This window comes from Gallus gallus, chromosome 5 (assembly GCF_016699485.2).
Source record: "Gallus gallus isolate bGalGal1 chromosome 5, bGalGal1.mat.broiler.GRCg7b, whole genome shotgun sequence".
Lineage (NCBI taxonomy): Eukaryota > Metazoa > Chordata > Aves > Galliformes > Phasianidae > Gallus > Gallus gallus.
The window spans coordinates 37,580,029-37,598,752 of NC_052536.1; the positions used below are offsets into that span (position 1 = coordinate 37,580,029).

Below are 18,724 nucleotides of genomic sequence, written 5' to 3' on the forward strand. Positions count from 1 at the left end.
GTAAGTACTCTATAACAAAACTGGAGTTCTTGTGACACCCCGCTGTTACGATTTGATGCCACTTCTTGACTTTGATTATTGTTTTTTCTGTATTTCTGGTGGTAAACCTAAACCAGGTCCTTCCTGACAGTTTCCTTCCAAGCTAAATAATATTTAGTTAAAAGTACTTACTACTTTTAACAATTCTGAAAACTATTTCAGCAGACAACACTCAAAGGGATCGTGCTGATTTTTTTTTTCCGTGGTGATCGCAGTTAAAGAGAGATTGCACCTAAAGTTATGCTTTATTCTGATAAGAAAATGTATAAATTCTCACATTTAGGTCAGCATTTCATCTATGAAAGCAGCTTGGGAGCTGTTGCTGTTTTTCCTGGCTCCCTGAAGTTCTGCATTTTCCATTGCCATGCCACGTAGAACTCATTAAGTGGTCTTCGCCATCTGTTTCATCTGGTTTGAATGTTTAGCAGGTCAGTTTTCTATCTGCTTTATGCAAAGTGGCTTTGCAATTTGTCTTTGCTGCTGGCAGAACTGAGAAAAACATGCGACTGCCCAACTAGGTTTGTAGCTGTCAGAGCTTGATGATCAGTGCTTTCTCTTTTGTCTGGAAAAACCTTTGCTACAGAATCCAGGAAGGCTCGATCATGGTTTAGTTGTTTCTCATCTGCTCTCTGATGCTGGCATTAGAATTTCTCACTGCACTGACCAGAAAAAAAAATGCCTACTTTCATTGTTGGCTAAATAGGAAACTTTGCATCTGGCGCTTCTGAATAACGATCCGTCTTTGACTATGCGTGCGATTGTGTTAACTTCAAATTGGACTGTTTCTGTGTAGCACAGCACATTTAAAAATACAACCTTGCACAAAGTCACAGGTAGAAGCTGCAGAATTGAGCTTCTACCTCTTAAGCAAAGATGACTGCTTAAAGAGTGTTTTCTGGGATTTACCATTTCTTATGGCACTTAAGTTTTTCTCAAGACTACCTGCTTTGCTAACCGTACTGGAACTACCTACCTCATGGAAGAAATACATGGGCTTTTAACAAGGGAACTTGCAACCTAAGACATGATGTGAGTATATTGATAGAGCTTAGTTGTCATCTCTAGCCATCTTGTGTGTTTTACTCTAGGTTTGTTCATTAAGCATATTGGTCTGACTATGGTATGCAAGAGTAAAGATCCACCATATACTATTACATCACTTTTGGAAATTTCGTGGTTGTCTCTTAAATGTTTGCTTCAGCATAGACAACCCACCTTGCATTACTAGTTCCCTATCTTTACGAGGGAAGAGTTGGCACTTGGCACAAGTTGGATCTCTGCTTTTCTTGCCTGTCCGTTTCTAAACAATATGTTATTGTTAATGTCTGTTTTTTAAGATACTGCCTTAACTATTTTTCTTCGATTATGAAGATTAACCATCTTCCTTTTGATTATGAAGAATAATTATTTGTAATGTACATTGGAAAGGATACTTCCAGCAGAAGAATGGTCTATTTGGTTAGTGTGCTTTGAAATTAGAAGAACAAGACCTTAAGCTGAAATCTGTTTTTTCCAATTTGAGAACATATCTGGTACACTCTGAGGTTCCTTTTCAAAGAAATGAAGTAATTCAGCCTGTAGGACAGCATGTTGCCCCCTGAACAACTTCATTGTTAACAGAAGAAAAGTATTCTTAGCCAACATGAATCCATTTATTTATTGCAGCTATCATGAATTGTTACATGCCCTTTGGACTCAACTTCCCATAGCAGATTGTGCAATTTTATTGATATTACTGCCATTAAATTATGGAAACACGATATTGAACAAACCTCAGGACATGAAAAAATGGTTGGTCTGGGGTGAACACAAATGGAACTTTTTTTGCTTTGAAATTCCTAATGATTCTGAATTAACTGAGCTGAAACTCAGCGTCTGTCTTGGAGTGTTGTAACTCAGTGTATGTTGACTGGAAAGGAGAAGCAGTACTGAGAGTCTTTTTGTGTGGCAAATGCACCTGGTCTGCGTCCTCAAGAAGTCAAATGCTGGTAGGTGTGTTGTTCTTTTTATCATGCCTCTCTTCATTATTTATTGTTTCCCAGATTACTTTTGGGAAACAAAGGCGCAGTACTTCACTTGATCCGTGGACAGTTAGGGATCAAACTGCACCAATACAACCTGCATACCCTGAGATAAAGTGTTTCGGGAACAGAGATGGCCATTTAAATTGAGATCTGCGTGTCTGCAGCATGAATTGTGAGTGGATGACAAGGAATACAAGTTCTTAAAGTGCCGTGAAACACTGATTTAAGGTGGTTGTCTTGTAGTAGAAATGAGAAGAGAGAGAAATTCCTTAGAATGTAAAATATGAATGGCGCTAAAGATTCTCTTTATTCTGAGCCTATAAGGCAATCTTTGTTACTCTCATAAAATTTGACTCAAAGTAGATTTCTCTTTTGCTCATACATCCCTACAGGTGAGAGTCAAAATCATTCTTCATGCGACTTTTCCACGTAACTTTCCTGATTTATGCTCAAGACCAACCACTTCCTTTTTCACAGTGAAAATCTTTTGTTTCGTTCTTGCTGCTGGATTTTTCTCGTGCTTGTGAAATCTTTCTGCCATTGCTAAATTTCTGTAGTGTTGGATCTGCAGCCTGGAGCCTTAGACCTTCCTGATGTGTGTTGGCTGGAGAATTGCTACTGACAGTATTTGAGGTGGATTATCACTTTTTAGCTGATTAATGTTGTTTGGGAGCAGAATACACTCTTCTGTTCATGGTTTTGCTTAAATGAGGTAAGCATAAGTAGTACTGTTGCCACACACACACACAGTCTACATGGAATTACTGGAAATTGAGAGGTAACTAAAAGTGTTTTGAAAAGTAGTTGATGTTTTCTGTTTTGTGCTAGATTTCTAGTCAGGAGTCTCTGATCAATTTGAAATTTAAGATTTGGAATTTAAAATGAGAATCCTTAAAGCTGCCTGGATGGAATTTTTTTTCCTTGTATGTTTGTAACTCGTGGAAGACTCGCATGGAATCTCTAGACCTTTCTCTGGGGCTTGTATTTTAGAATTTGAATCATTCAAGTCTTTTTCCTTATTGCTTCCCTTGTATTTGTGCACAGGGGCTATGTTTGTTTCCTCAGCTGGCTGGGATAAGAGCATATGAGTGGATGTTCAGCTTTACGCAGGAAGCTACTGACATAATTTATTTGGATGGCATGCAAGCTATCCCCCCCATATGTAAGCCCCATATTCATGCCTGATGTTGCTCTATTTGAACACCTAATCGTCTCAGGAATACATGAAAACCCCTTCAGCTGTTAAGAGTTTACCAGTTCTTGAAATGGTGCCTTGTTTACAGGGAAATTACAACTGCAGTGTTTCTTGGGGGGAAATGTTTTGACAGGTAGGTAATACAGGCAATGACTTTGGACTGGCACTACATGCTATGTGGAAAGCAAGATATCCAAAGCAGCATTTAAAAATTATCTTTTTGCTCAGTTTTCATGTCACATAAACAGCAAGAACAGTTTTCTTGACCACTGTTGCTGATCCAGCTGGAAGCCTTTTCTGTTGTAGCTTCTTTCTTCTAAATATGCTATGTTGCTGTTCAAAGCACAGAAAACAGCCTTAATGATGGGCACCTACACTGTTTCAATTTATCATTCATTGTGGATGCTGAGAACTCTTGTGCAAGTGATCAGATTTCTGGTGTTCTCTGAGTGTTTGCTTTTCCATTTCCTTTGAACTGAAGTTGCCAAATCCTTTTATTTGAAGAAGATGTGGACAAATTAACTTATCTGATCGATCTCATTGTACTCTTCTGTTCGAATCTCACGGAATTTGAGCTTTTCAGGTAATGGCAACCAGATGGCACTAAAGCTTTGTTTTCACGTTAGCATTTAATTGGAGAGAAAACATGAGTCTGAAATTATTTCCACCATCATTTTATTTTTGTGGTTTAATATTGCCCACTACAATCTTAAACTATTAACTTCTATTTCGTGAAAGAAAAAGCTACCACTTTTCCATGGAAAAAAAACTCAGTGGTTAAACATTGCACGTTAAAGCTACATGCTGCATACATATGGAACAAGATCTTCATCCTACCTTAACGAGAGGTATCAACTTGAAAATAGCTCCTTATATCCTGCTGAAGCTCTTGACAACTGCTGACATCTGAGGAGCACTGGGATTTAACTTGCTAGTAGCTGCATTTGATTTGTGGAGTCTAAGTCTGTTGTAGCAATAAACAATTTTGTTTTGAAATCTTCCAAGATTTCTAACTGAATCTTTCACTTCTTTCCTCTTGGAACAAAGAACAAAATGATTTCTTGGAATGAAGAAAATATAAGTATGAATATCCAAACCACAGCGCGGAGGTGTCACTTCTGATCCAATTTCAAGATAAAATGTTACGTAACTGTAATGAATGAAACATTATGTTCTTATTATATGTTTGCGACAACTTCCTTTGCAAGAGGTGGAAGGCTAATACTCACCTGCAGTTACTCCAGACAGAAGCAGCACATGAATTAACTGCATGTTCTGTTGAGGCTAGAAGGGCACTGTATCACCTGTAAGCGTAAAAACATTACTTTTTAAAAGCAACGCCACAGGACACTCAGCTGTGAAGAAGAGCCCTGCTTGTTCCTGTTTATCTAAGCACAGAACTTCACATCAATGTGAGATTGAGCTTGAGACTGAGTTCTGTCTCAGGGAAATACTTGAAACACTGACGTGGACAATTTGAACAACTTTGATTGAAATGCACAACGTATGATATATGTAGTGCACGTTTTGTAGTAGGCACTTCGTTGCTGAGGAATGTCAATACCCTTTTACAAGGGGTCTACAATCTCCTTATTCCTCTTCTAGGAATATGAAGGTTTGTATCTCCCTTCCCTTCTCGTAGCACGCAACAACAATCTGCTACAAAGCTGAAGGGATGGCCCTAAAGAAACTCGGGTATAAGCTTCCTCAGTCTTACAAGGCTGTCTGCTACTGCCTCGTTGCCACGTGTGCTTGAGATGCTGTTTGAGAAGATGGTTCAGAGGCCCTTTAATCAGTTTGTAGACAAATCTGTAGGGGCGAGTCATGGTGAGTATGCTGTGCTGGGGGCAGTGTGCTGGCACTGTGCAACTATCTCCTACTTGAAAATAAACCTGGAGCAAAACAAAGATCTGGTTAAAAAGCTAGGCTCGCCTCAGTAAAGCCAGAAGTGACTGTTTGACTCTGGTTCAGTTTGGGGAATTGATGAAGCCTGTGACCCTCGATGCTAATTGTTTCTCCAGCCCACCTCTGTCAGTTGTGCCTGGTACTGGGGCTGTAGAAGGTCATCTCAACACTGTGGATTTGCACTCTTCTTTCATGTCTAAGCTGGATTTATAACGTGCTGCATTGAAGGAGTATCCAGAAGTTAACTGGCATGATTTGTGTTTTGCTAAATCTGAAAACACTGCCCATGCCACACTGACACTTTGTGTTCTTTGATGGTTTATTGGGTTCTGCAGCTTAATCCTACTCTCGAATTCCATCTTAAAAGCCACAGTTGCTCCGCCCGCTGCATATCCAATCCAGTAGCATCCAGGTGCAGTCTGAGTTCTGGAGAGAAGTTCTTTGGTAGTGTCTTGTGTGCTCTCCAAGAGACTGTCCTTCCTCTCAGAGTACTGCAGAAGTTCTCTTTATTCATACATTTTTTCTCTGTATCTAATGGTGTTTGTTTTGTTTTGTTTTTGGTGATAAATTCTGTAAACAAGTACATGTGCTGTGTTGCTTTCACGGATAGCTGTGTACCATGCCTAATCAAACAGAACTTCTGAAATACACGCCATTTATAAATCTGTGCAGTTGATGTTCAGTCCAGGGCTGGTGATGCAGTGACTGCACTTGTGCAGGAGGTGTTCTTAGTCACAGACAGCTTGGTTATGAGGGCCGTTCCCTTGGAAAATATTCCTTATGCACTTAGTTCTGAATCAGTCTCTTACTCAGATGAATCCTTTGGACTGAGATTTCAGTATATGAATTCCTCCAGTTTAAGAGTTTTATTTTATTCTAAGATGTGTCATTTACCTCCTGCAGCATTTATTTTCCTTCTGTGGACTATTTTGGCATTTCTTCTATCTTAGTTTGTCTATGTGCATCAAGATGAAGAAAGTCTCTTCTCAGCAGCTAAAGACACTAGTGAAAGTAGATGTTCAGGAGAGACAAGCAATATGCCTCTCTCCTTATGTCCAGTTAGGTTTGTTATCGCTATTTTCTATATATTCTGCATTTTTCTACAAGTCATGATCAAGTGTGAGATCCAGCTCATCTGTATGTCATATAAAACTTAAATAAAAGTGTGATGCTGAAACCAGTTGTCTTTACGTTCAGTTTTCCAGCTGGATTAGTCCAGTGCAGCAGGGCTGGGCCTCCATCACCTTCCCCACCATTGTTTTTCAACTTTCAGTCTGGTGTGTTGGACCCATCCCACGCTCTTTGGGCACTCCTATGGACCTGGAGAGAATAGAGTTCAAGATAACTGGATGTACAAATGGAGTCTGTTTTGTGGAAACTTTGTTAGCTTTTTGCAATATGTAGGTTGCTTTCTTCTTCTTAAATGGTGCTGGTTTCATCGTTCCCTTCTTTTGATACACCGCTTGTGAAGAAGGCAGGCCTCTATTGCTAAGACTGCATTGAGTTTATAGTTAAAGTTGTTAAAATGTTGTACAAATAGGCACATGGTCAGCATCTTCCCTGGCAAAGGTGATGTAAGGTAACAGCAAAACCAAGGGCGGGCAGTGCTGCAGGGAATTCTGGAAATTACAGAAGGGCAATAAGACATGAAAAATTAAGAGCTGAAGTTCAGCATTCTGTGTCAGATGCCTTTTTTTTCCCCTGACTTTGTGTGAAAAAAAGACAAAGATTTTGAAAATAGTATTAAAAATGCTACTTCTGGTGATACTGGAGAGAAGCGTAGCAGTTGGCTGGGGCACACTGCATGTCTGAAGCTGTGCTGTGGTCGTAATGGTTGGTACTATTTGTGCGCTACGCCTTAGCGGCACAGAATTGCATTGGTGTGGCAGGGAATTTTCCCAGTACTACAGGCCTATTTAAATCCTTCATAGCAAAAACAGATTTTAAAGAGATTTCTGCACAAAACCTTTGTACTGGGATTTAGGACTTTTGTATGCAGGTCTTCCGTATGTGGGACCTGATTTTTAGTAATACCATATTTGCCTTGTCACAACTCCTTTGCTTCTGTGGGTTTGTTTTACAACTGTATGATATCAGAGTTACATCTACAGCACTTGCATTTATGTATCTTCCCCGCCTTCCTCTCCCCAGCTCTCTTAACTGATGCTATATTTTATGCCCAAATGTCCTTTCTCAGCTTTAACTTCCAATGTGCATTGTTGTGTTTTGTGTGTGGGGCTCTTAACTCTGTGGTCTTTTTGCAGCGGAAGAAGCCACTTAATGCTTGCAAAGACATGAGCACTCAGTAATGTACTGAGTAAAGGCAACTGAGCTGGCACCAGAGCACTTATTGAGAATCTGAGAAGATCTGAGAGATGGTGAACTGAGTTTTGCAAACTGCTCAACTATCAAAATCCGGCGTGTCGTGGGGACTGTGTAAGAGCCAGTGAATACTCAGAACTCACTTCTGGGACATTACATGCTGTTTTCAGGTGATGTGGGTGCCATGCTCATACAGAATGCTTTCCACGCTGGCTCCAGCATCGCTTGCAAAGAGAGGAGCTGCTCTGCGAAGACTGCTGCTGCCATTGGCTTCCAGGCAACGACAACTGCAGACGGCTCAGCTGGACAGCTCTTGAGCCTGGTGGGTGGCTGTGACTGATGCAGCAGGGCATGCAGTGGTTCTGGGGGAGAAGACAACCTCGCAATGGTAACAGGCAGGCTACTGACTGAGGCCTTCACGTTCAACATTTGTTGAGAAACAGATCTTGAGAATTGTATTTGGGATAGTCCCACATCTGTGTTGGCCTCTGATTCTTGACAGTCTTCCTTGTAGCTGCTGAGAAATACTTCTCCAGAGAGAATTCCCTCCAGAATGAGGTGATTCCTTCTAGAACAGGAAATGCAGCATCTTCCTAGGTAAACCCACCATCCTCAAGTTTCCCAGTTGGGATCCTACTTCAAGCACAGAAAGCACTGCTGTCAGAATCCTGATTACATCACAGGACAGAAGATGCTCACACATATAGCACAGATCTCCAGTTAAGTGCTGCCCTGTGGGTGAGTACAGTGTTGTCACTCCTTTACTTTCAATTAATGATGAAAGCTCCATGATGTTCCTGAAACAGAGCACTCATCACCAATCAAACATCCCTGCTTTGGCTTGAAAAGGCAAGAGCCTTGGACAGCTACTCACCAAGATGGTGTTTCCAGCTCCCCGATGCTGCTCTGCTAGGTCCTGCTCACATCAGAGCTGTCTGTTCTCAGTTTCAGCAGCCGTTTGTGCCATTCAAGTGGCTCTGTTGTTGGCCAGCCCCACGTGTACAAAGGGCACTTCCTAGTGGTTCTTCTGGGGCACCTGCCTTCCATCCAAAGTTCAGGGTGTGCGAGGGAAAAGCACGCAGAGCTCAGTGTGAGCTTCACAGTGCTGCGCTAGCGCACAGCCTTCAACAAAAGAAACACAACACACTGAGGAGCCTCACTGAGGCCACGGGCTGCCAAAGCTGAGAAGATCAGCTGTGCTGCTGAGGCCACAGCCATAGCCCAGGACACTTCCCAGCATGAACGGTTTCAGTACTGCTTGCAATGATTGCTCGCGAGAAGTGGGTGCTGTGGCTTTGAAATTACAATTTCTAAAGCATTATCTCTTTGTAACTGTAGCTACTGTTCCTAAAGATTTTGTTTATTTATTTATTTTAAAAGAGCCTTTGGAATTTTTATTTGAACACGGGTTGCACTGCCAGCCATGGGGATGCCAGTGGATGTGTGGACACGTGGGGCTGGCCTCATGTTTCCCTTGACCACGAGCTCACCTTGTCTTCAAACCTTGTTTTCCAAAGGTGGTCCTCATTTCTTCCCTTTTTCTTATTTACAGACTGGGTGGCTAGAAAGGGAGAGTGATGTCTTAGGCTGTGGGGTATTCTGCCCACCCTCTGAGAGCCTGGGGAGGGCTGGTTTTATAGAAAGGGAGGGATGTAGGTATGTGCAGATGCGTTTATGTTGTCAGATATCTAACTTAGCCAGTTTTGTAAAGTCATACAAAGTATTTTTAATGATATCTGTACTTTGCATAAAGCTATGAATGACATATGACATGCACTGAGTAATTCAGTAAAATACTTTTCTTCAAGTTTCCATTTTTTTCCTCAGTCATGTATTTTTCATACTCTTCTTCAAGATTTCCACTTCACAATTGCCTTTAGCTTCTTGTTTTCTGCAACTGTGGTGAGATAAAAAAGATTGACCCTGTTCATTACAGGCTGGCACTTTGAAGCCTGATCCTTGTTAATCCAATAGAACAAGTAAGGAAGCCACAAAAGCCGGAGCAATAAACACCAGCAGGGGGCTGCCGCGTTTGGCTCGTGCCAATTGGACTTAATGCTGTGTGGTTACAGTCGCTTGGTAGGCAATGGGCAGTAGTCCCAGCGAGTGTTTGTAGGGCAGGTTTTATTGGAACGGCAAAAGCACGAATGGTGTTTGACACTAATATATAAAGTGAAAGTTGCCCTCTGAACTCTTAAGCAAGAGCGCACATAATGGGACAGCAAACGCTGAGATTTCATGACCATTGGCCAATGGCTTATCAGAGAAAGCTGCTGTACCCAGGGTGCTATCTATGGGAAGGGCCTTTCCAAGAACCTCTGCTTCAGCTGGGAGCCTCAGGGGCCGGTTCAGGCTCTACAGAGAGACCCAGGCCATTCGCAGCATTAAAGATAATGCAAGATCTTTAATTGCTTGTTAATTCCCCCTCAGGCTGCTGGGGCACCCAGGCTCTGCATTCAGCAAGCGCAAGCTCCAATTAGCTCTGTGTGAGTAATGAGAGCTCTTATAGTGCATAATAACGGGCGTGAGTAAGTGTTAAGCTCTAAGGACGTGGATGTGGTTACATCTCCCTCTCTCGGCTGCCTCATGACGCTTAGCCAGGAGGCAAGGAAACAGCAGTATTTAGAGCTCAGCAATATCTGCTATTGTTAGCAGTGTGGACTGCGTGCAGCACTGCGGAGGGACTGGGAATGCAATTGGAAATGCAGGACTGTTCTCAGAGCAGATGGCTACCGGTGGTAATGGGGACATTATGCATGTATCGCAGATGTTTGGATACAGAGAAATAGCTGATTTTGCTTTAAAGGTAAAACTGAGTCAGCAAAAGATGTGAGCGTGCTCCCCCCGTTGTTTCACTGAATAATTAGTGGAAAATGGAAAAGCAACCTGTACAGCACACTCACACATGGGGAGCTCACCGTTGCCATGGTGGTGGGTGCAGTCTCTTCCCTCTCTCCCAGCCCTACAAGCACACACACTTCGCCAATGGAACTCCCCATGTGCCAGGCATTTGTCTTCAAGTGAAAATGGCCTGCTGTGTTCTGAGCACCACCAGGCTGCAGGAAAGTATGCACCACATCATCGACAGCACAGCCACTGAAGCCCTTCTCTCGAGGGGTTATTCTTTCCCAACAGAATGGAAGACATTCCCAGGGTAAAGCTTTAGAGAAAAAGTTATCGGAGAGGTCTCTGGGGATGTAAAGTGGTAACGTAAGCTGTATTTATTTAAAAATAGATGGAGTAAATTTGGAATTGGAGTTGCACAACATACAGACATCAAGCAATTAACATACAAATCCAGACAGGGAATGTGGCTAACCCCGCTCACAGTGGCGAGGACCGCTGTAACACAGCCCCTATGGAGCCTGCCCACACTGCACTGCTCAGTTATGAGGTGCTGCCGTTCAGCTGCAGGCACCCTGCTGCAGGGCTGCTTGTGCAGCATTAGTTTTCCTCTCCGTGCATTTTGCTGTGTTCCAGCACCCAGCAGGCACCCCACAGCACTTCCAACACTGCCTGACCCCTTCCAACACGAGTCACGCCGTCCAGCTCCTCTGCAGGGCACTGGTGAGGCAGGGAAGGGGCTGTTTGTGCTGGCTGGCACAAGCAGTTTCATGTCTCCCGGACAGGGCCAGCCATCCTCATGGGCTGCTTGAAACACTGGAATTCACCAGATGTTTTCCTTGGACGCTGTTGTGTTGTTTCTGGGCAGGGCCTAAGGAGTGCTGCTGGAGCAGGCACAGCGCCTTGGGCAGCCGTGCCAAGGAAACGATGCCCGCTGCTGGGATCTCTGCCCACCCTGTAAACAAATAGGGCCGCTTGCCCTGATCTGTGGCCCTGTGGAAATGAGGAGAAAGGTGGCTCGGCCCAGGTCCCAGGGAAAGCTGGAGCAGGGCCAGGAGGAGAGCAGCCATTTCCAGGCTCCAGGCATTTGGCTTCCTCTCCTTGTTCCCTCCGTGGTTCACCACCACTGCCTTTGAGCAGCCAAACAAAACGTATAGCACAACATCATGATGCCTGGGGCGAGCTGCGGACTTCACCTAAGGAGGCTGTCTTATAGGACAGAAATAAAACAGAACAATGAATGTCGTAAGCCCAGAATTTGTCCAGCACAGCTAGCCTTTCCCTCACCCACCAGCAGTGGTTGGGGTGGTTTCCCCCACCCAAAAACTTCTGGAGCCCCTTGCCTGGCACATCAGTTGTGGGGCAGCTCCTGGGAGCAGCCCGCAGCTTTGAACACTTCGGGGATGTGGCTGTCCAGTTTGGAGATGATTTTGTAAATAGGTTTCTTCCAGGAGGGGTCGGCATCCCTGCCTGCCCGCACGGCACTGAAGAACTCCTGCAGCGTCAGGCTGGCCACCTCCAGGAAGCAGCTGGGCACCTGCGGACAGATGGGTGGGTGGGGCCCCAGCAGGTGGGCCCCTCACCCCACACCCCGGCCCCTCACCTGGAAGTCGTTCCCCTTGTTGTAGTGCATGTTGAGGGCGCGGAAGAGCTCTGAGTCCCGTGAGACGCGAAGGGCTGCGGCCTCTGCGACGCCCTCCAGCAGGGCCTGCCGGGCAAACTTCTCCACCTGGATGTAGTAGAACTCACGGAAGTTGCTGAACCACTTGATGAGCTGGGAGTTGATGCAGCGGCTGAACTGTCCGGGCACGGTGGAGAGGTGGGCTCTCAACAAACCAGCACTGAAATCCCACGCCCCTCGATCCCACCCTGCATCCCACAGCAGGTCTACCTGCACGTCGAGGAAGTAGGACCTCAGCAGAGCCGAGCTGGGGTAGCGGGTGAAGAAGAACATCAGCTTGGCCTTCTTCAGGTGGCCAGGGGTCAGAGCCTCCTAGATGTGGGCTTGGAGTCAAGGAAAGTCTGCACACGGCAGCTCTGGTCTGCCATAGCCCATCCCTACAGCCTGGTGTCACAGGATGGCTGAGGAGGGTCCCAGAGCAGGGTGCCCAGGCCCACATCCAGGTGGCTTTTGGAAATCTCCAAGGAGGAGACTCTACAGCCTCTGGGAAACCTGTGCCAGGACAGTTAAAACAAATTAACAAGGACATTATCCAAATGCCTCTTGGATGTTGACAGGTGTGGGGCATCAGCCACCTTTCTAGGAAGGTTGTTCCAGTGTTTGACCAGTCAGTATTTAAGTAGTGGAGTGGAGAGTTGGCTTTTTCCATCAGCGTCCCTGAGGAGCCAGGCCACTCCATCTGCCCCAAAGGATACGTAGGTAGGGGTGAGGGTTGTTCTGTTCCCCTCCACTGTGCCTGGGCCCAGGGGCCTCACTGCCAACGGCCGCAGCTTGGTGACTGCCCAGCATGCATCTGGGGGCTCCAGGGGCCACCTCTCTGAGGCAGTAGGGCTGCCCCAGTGGTTGTGCGGGGTGTAGACCAGCAGCTGGCCCAGCAGCTGACTGTCCTGTACTGCCGGGGCAGCTGAGCCTGGCCTGTGACCCACACTGGGTGCCTGATGGGGGTTTCTGACGCCCTCCGGGCTGAAGGATCTGACCTGAGACCTCTTCCCCAATGATAGTGATGGTGCCTCTGGCCGAGGTGAGCCCAGGGTGCTCGGGGAAGGTGCCTTAGCAAGTGGTTTTCTGCCTTTCCCAGCAGGAAAACACTCTCCCCTGGCATCTGGCCCTAGCTCTAGCTGCTGCTGTAGGAGATGGCCGGCTGCCTTTGGCCACAGAGTCTTCAAGACGGAGTCCACCACACGGGACGTCATTCCAGCCAGCTCGTGCTTCAGGGCCTGAGAGAGCACCCTGGCCACTGAGGGCAGAACACCTGCACTGCCTCCGCCTTCTTCATCCTCCCCCACACTGGGCCCATCCGCTTCCAGGATGCTCTCCCAAAAAGTGGCTGCGTGTGGATGGTGGGTGGTGGCAACACCAACCCTGTCCACTCTGTCTCCAGCTTTCTCAGGGAGCAGCTGCACTTTCTCAGCACCTTCCTGGCTTTGGGCAGAATCCCCAGAGTCACAGACGTGGGAGAACCTCTTCTGAAGACACCTCAGCTGCTGCTCTAGAAAGCAGAGCTGCTCCCTCAGCTGTTGGCACTCTGCTGTGTGGAGGCTGCCTGTGGCAGGTGCCCCTTGCCCAGCCACCCTCACACCCTGCTGCTGGGACACCCTCGGCTTCCTCTTGCCCTGGTGGGGCACTTCCCCGCCCCTCTCCCTGCCCTGCCCCAAACCTCCCTCCTTGCCCATATACGAGGCCTGGTGGGCTGGAGGGAGGCTCATGCCTTGGATGATGCTCTCCACTCTAGCCCTCTTGGCTTGTAGGTACTCGTCAGAGAGCTGCTCCCCATCAGTTGCACAGGGCACGGGAGCAGGGCCACAGGTTCTGGTGACAGCCAGGGCTTGTGCTGCTTCTCTGAGAGGCACACCAAATTCGTAGCCCCGGGGCAGCTCCGCTGCAGAGGAAGGGAAAAGGGTGCATGGATCTAGGCTCCTGCTAACTGCTGCTTGGCTGAGCAGCTGTGACATGAGGGATGAGCTAGGGGAAGGCAACAGAGAGTCCCTCTGGAAACTGGGCTCTGTTTTCAGCCCTTGGCTGTGCCTTGTGGTAGTACAGCCTCTGTCCTGCTCAGGGGCAGTCCTGCCATTCCTCGTGTCCTCTTTCTGTCTGGGCACCAGTGAGCTACCCTGCAGCTGATAGGGGATCATTTCCAGGGACAGACTGGCGGGCGTTCCCAGCGATGCTTCTGCCAGCTAGAGGTACAGAGCTGAAGAAAGAGCAAAATATCACTTGGCAGAACCAAATACACGTACCCTCCATGCATGCTGACATGACAGATTTGCCCAGCTCCCACCTGACAGCAGGCATTTGTGGTGCCTGGAGCCCATTTGCAACGGTTTGGGCCTTGAATGTGCCCGGTAGTGAGGGCTCTCTGCACCACAGCTTTGCCCCGGAAGGGTTGGAGATCCATCTCACTGTGCCTTGACCACAGCTTCTCCCCTGCCCCCAGGAAACAGGAGCTTCAGGTGTGTGGGGCATAGGCACATAGTGATAAACAGAAAGGGAGATCACCTTTGGCAAGAGTCCCCTTTGAGCTCGTGGACTGTGGTACAAGGGCACTGAGCACCAGATAGAGCCTTCCCTCCAGGTGCACCTAGACAAAGGTGTTTGCAGCTGCCACTGGGCACTGTCAGGATGCCCGGGAATAGGGACAGCAGCCAGAGCTTTACAGAAGGCATTCATAGCATGGAGCAGTCGGAGCCCTGAGGGCATTGGGATGAGCAGCATCTGCCATCCCATCACACTGGACTGGTGGGAAGGGGCACATCAAGGGGCTAGGAGCAGAAAAAGCACAGTATGACCGCTACTAGCGGGACGTGCTGGGATAGTGCTGCTAAGGGCTTGTTAAAACAGAGAATAAAAGGGAAGGGGATTACTGGGGAAGAGAAGAATTCCTGAGCCAGCAGCCTCGAGCTTAAAATTGTCCCACTGGGTGCAGGCAGCCAGCCGCCCCTCCTCTCGCTCGCTCTGACTCCTTTGAAACACGAATAGCAAAAGCTCATGTCCCGGGCCGTTACGGAGTAACAATCCCTATGGGATGCTGCCTCACCAACCACATTAATTAGCATCAGCTCTGCATGCCTGAAGTGGTTTATGCCTTTTTGAGCCATCTTTAAAGCTCCTGAGATTCTTTCACCTACATCCAGATACATCAGATCGTTTTCAGTGCTGTTAATCTCCTGTCCCCATGACTTTTCTCTATGGCAAGTCCTCCTCTGGGTTACTGAGCGGTGTTTAAAATAGCCTCTACGCACTCTTTTCAGCAGGTCACCTGTTATCAATTAGCCCTTTATTCCAGGTTGGTGTTTGGGAGAGCAGCTCTACCTTTGGTAAATCATGCACCATGACTCCAGTGCAGGTCCTTGGGCTTGTCTTCCCTGTAAACTGCACTGTCCCATCATTTTGGTAGACCATTTTCCCTCTCCCCTCCTCTGTCACACCTCTCTGGATCCTCTGCTGCTGCTCTGTCTGTGATAAACCATTTTCCAGGCTGCCTGACAGCACTTGTTGCTCTCCATGTAGGCTCCCCTCCCTCCCAGCTGTGAGGTTTCCATTTCCCCAGCAGTGTGGCTGCTTGCTCTGCCCAAGGTCAGCACGAGGCCCGGCTGCCGGCAGCTCTTGCTCGCCCCTTTCACAGCTTGCTTCACCCTCAGCCACACACTGCTCCTCAGAGTAATAGCTGCCGACGGTAAAGCCACACAGCAAATGCAAGGTACACATATATCTCATTCATTCTTCAGACTTTCCACACAGGGAGCCTCAGCTGGAGAATGGGGGAGAAGCGAGGGGCTTTCCGGCATCAATCTGTATCTAGACCTGGCCCAATGTCCTGACCCAAATAAACTGCTTCTGCTAACGGGGTCCTCTCCCTGCACTGAGCAGGTGGGTGCTCCCATTCCTGCTCCTGCTACCAGCCTTTACCAGTGCAGGCTTCCACAATAGTAAAAAGAAGCAGATGCTCCTCCAAACTGAAGGAAAAAAAAACAGGAAGCAAAATGAAGCTGCCCAGAGAAGCAGGCAGATACATCCTCCCCAGGCAGCAGCCACCCCCCAGAGCTCCCCATCCACTTCTTTGTGGGAGCACCGTGCACCGGACAGCCTGTCGCCCCACAGCCTTCCCAAGCTGCCCTATTTCTGCCTCCAGTGAAGGGCCGCAGCTCAAGCCGTGTGCCCCTCTGTGCCCCACTCACCTGGGCTGCCAAGGTGCAGGATCCGTGCTGGGTGCTGCGGGATGCTGGAGAAGCCACCCGGCAAGTCCTCCTGCTACGCCCATGTCCTATAAAGAGGGAGTGGGGTGGCTGGAGGCAGCCAACCGGCTGGGAACAACTCCTGAATATGCAGATGGATGTCCAGGGGTCCGGCCACCTGCCTCAGCATCCCCCAGGCTTACAGAGATGATAACAATGTTGTTGATTCTATATCTCCCAAAACACATTCAAAAGGACAAGTGTTTGGAGAGGAGACATTGCTTTATTCTGGGCAGGGCACAAGGTGGAATATTCCCACAAATCAAGTGCTCTGAGTCTTTATGCTGGCTTCCATTTATAGTCAAAAGTTTTCACTATACGCCTATCTAATACAGAAGTGACACCTATCCATTACATATTCACAGGTGTATGTAAGTATAAGGTCACATAACATATCTGAATCTTCTGTGCTTGCGCAGGGGTCTTCAGGGGTCATTTGGGGAGGCATCCCACCCCTCGCTTTATCCGTATTTGGGCACAAGGACATTTAGTCTCTTCTGATTGGTTCCTCTTTTGGACTTGTGCCCTCATCTCAAGGATGCTGTCCCTGTGGGTCTAATTTATGGCTGTCTTGGATCTTTGAAGAGAAACATCCCATCTCGGGAAGGCTGTTTATCAGAGATAAGAAGGACGTCTGGAACTTAAAGCAGAGCTTCAACCTTGAGCAAAACATCTCAGACAGACAAAAATGTCAAATAAACAGCTTTTGAGACATCACCAGCGCTAGGCTGAGCAGCCCATCAGTTCCCCATATCCATCATGGCAGAGCATTATGTGATGTCCGTCAGGCTCTGCAGCTCGGCTGTGCTGTGGCAGCTGAGAGGCTGAGGCCCATGAGGAGGCAATCCCTGGAGCAGAGAGCTCCATCCAACATCCTCCATGCAACACTGCACAGTCATCCCACCACTTAGCACAACCTTGAGAGGGCTGGGAAGCCGCAGTTTAATCTGACAGCACCTATCTAGACCCAAGACAATTAATCATTTGTGAGATGACATAAATACACCAGGCTAGAGGCAAGTGGTACCCATGGCCTGGAGCTTCAGGTGCACCCAGTTCCTGCTCAAGGTGCCCGGGTGCTTCTGATGTCCCCCACTGTGGTGATGCCAGGGGTCCACGCTATAGGAAATGGTTAGGAAGGCTTTTCACCAGAGGGTGGCTGGGCATGGAACGGGCTCCCCAGGGCAGTAGCTGTGTCTCCAAGCTGATTCAGACATTCAGACAATGCTCTCAGACACGGGGTTTGAATTTTGGGTGGTCCTATATGGAGCCGGAAGTTGGACTCAGTGATCCTTGTGAGTCCCTTCCAACTTGGGACGTTCAACAGTGCTGTGCAAAGTCGGTACCTTGCTGACTGTAGGGCACTGCAAAGACATTCCTACCACCAGCACGTCCCAACCTCTGCCCCAGGATGGAGCTGCCTGACATTTGGTGTGGGAGGCCAAGAGCAGATGGAAGTTCTGGAGCTAGACAAAACCAAATCGCCTCTTCCATTTCCAGGTTGCCATCTGCCTTGCCTCTGTGTACTTAATAATCACAGTGATGCTTGTTTCATTCATTTGGTAGGCAGGTGGCTGTGGTTAAAAGCAGCTGACATGGGGCAGTCCTACTCAAGGGTCTCAGCCCTCTATAGACAGACCGCAGAGAGACCCCTGGCAGAGCCTTTCTGACCCAGCTGCCTTGTTTTAAAGCAGTCAGCACATCTTTGAAGCCTCAGAGGCAACACCCTATTGATTTTTCATCAATCTTACCAAGGATATTCATTGCAGATTTATATTAGGAGACTGTTTTGAAGGTTGCATTTTACCACTGATGTATTATTAACCAGCAGCTAAATTAAGGATGCGTGTGTAATCTTGAGGGATGCTGATTGCCAGACAGAGTTCTGACTTTCCCAGGCTACTTCTCAGAGACTGCAGTAAGCTGTGTTTTATTCCAACAACCATTCCTCGCCTGGAAGTGGGCAGAAAACAGAAGGTAGTGGGGGCGCCCTCAGACATTTTCAAAACATGGAGTGTATCTCAGGAGCGGGACTGGGCACCGGTGAAAGAGCCTGGCTCTGTCTCCATTGCGTCACATCAGGTCACTCTAGACTCTCTGTGACCTGCTATATTCCTTTCCAACGAAGCCTGCTTATATCTTTTCGCCTGGTGTTGGTTGTTTGCTTCTGTGTGCGGTTTGTTATGTTTTCCCCCAGACTTATTTCCCTGTAGCTGTGAGGTGACCTCCCTGCCCATTTCTAATCAAGCTGACGTTTACAGCAGTTCCATCCTAAACGAGCCTGACGGCAGGACGCGCCAAGGTGAGCAGAAAGCCCACCAGAGCCGCTTCCCTGCAGCAAGCCACACCCGGACTCCACCAACACTCAGGAACTGGGCCCGTGCAGACCCAGGTGAACACCAGCCCCGGTAGCTCAGCCACACTTCAGAGCCGGACGCACGCCCGCCCGCCCCAGGCGGCGGCAGAGCTCTTAGGCGGGGCT

General features: G+C 47.7%; 2 protein-coding genes across 6 annotated transcripts in view; one reads left to right on the top strand and one right to left on the bottom strand.

Moving 5' to 3' along the window:
- The window catches only part of YLPM1 (YLP motif containing 1), a 46,773-nt gene extending 37,476 nt beyond the window's left edge, over nt 1–9,297 (top strand). For both annotated transcript variants that reach the window (XM_040701849.2, XM_040701851.2), the window contains one exon: nt 7,428–9,297. In XM_040701849.2, coding sequence (XP_040557783.1) covers nt 7,428–7,444 — 17 coding nt within the window. In that variant the 3' untranslated portion in view covers nt 7,445–9,297. The remainder of the gene's footprint in view (nt 1–7,427) is intronic.
- Nucleotides 3,917–18,599, bottom strand: PROX2 (prospero homeobox 2). 4 transcript variants are annotated; one of them, XM_040701856.2, is made up of 4 exons: nt 16,186–18,599; nt 12,706–14,201; nt 11,933–12,322; nt 3,917–11,866 (listed from the first exon to the last, which is right to left on the bottom strand). In XM_040701856.2, exons 2-4 carry the CDS (start codon nt 14,140–14,142, stop codon nt 11,681–11,683), a joined length of 2,013 nt encoding a protein of 670 aa, XP_040557790.1. In that variant the 5' UTR covers nt 14,143–14,201; nt 16,186–18,599; the 3' UTR covers nt 3,917–11,680. The 4 variants fall into 4 exon arrangements, 3 of the variants coding, with proteins under 3 accessions (XP_040557790.1, XP_015143172.2, XP_040557788.1); XM_015287686.4 differs by having other exon boundaries at nt 11,933–12,127; nt 12,221–12,322; nt 12,706–18,599; XM_040701854.2 differs by having other exon boundaries at nt 12,706–18,599.
- Between the last annotated feature and the right edge of the window lie 125 nt (nt 18,600–18,724).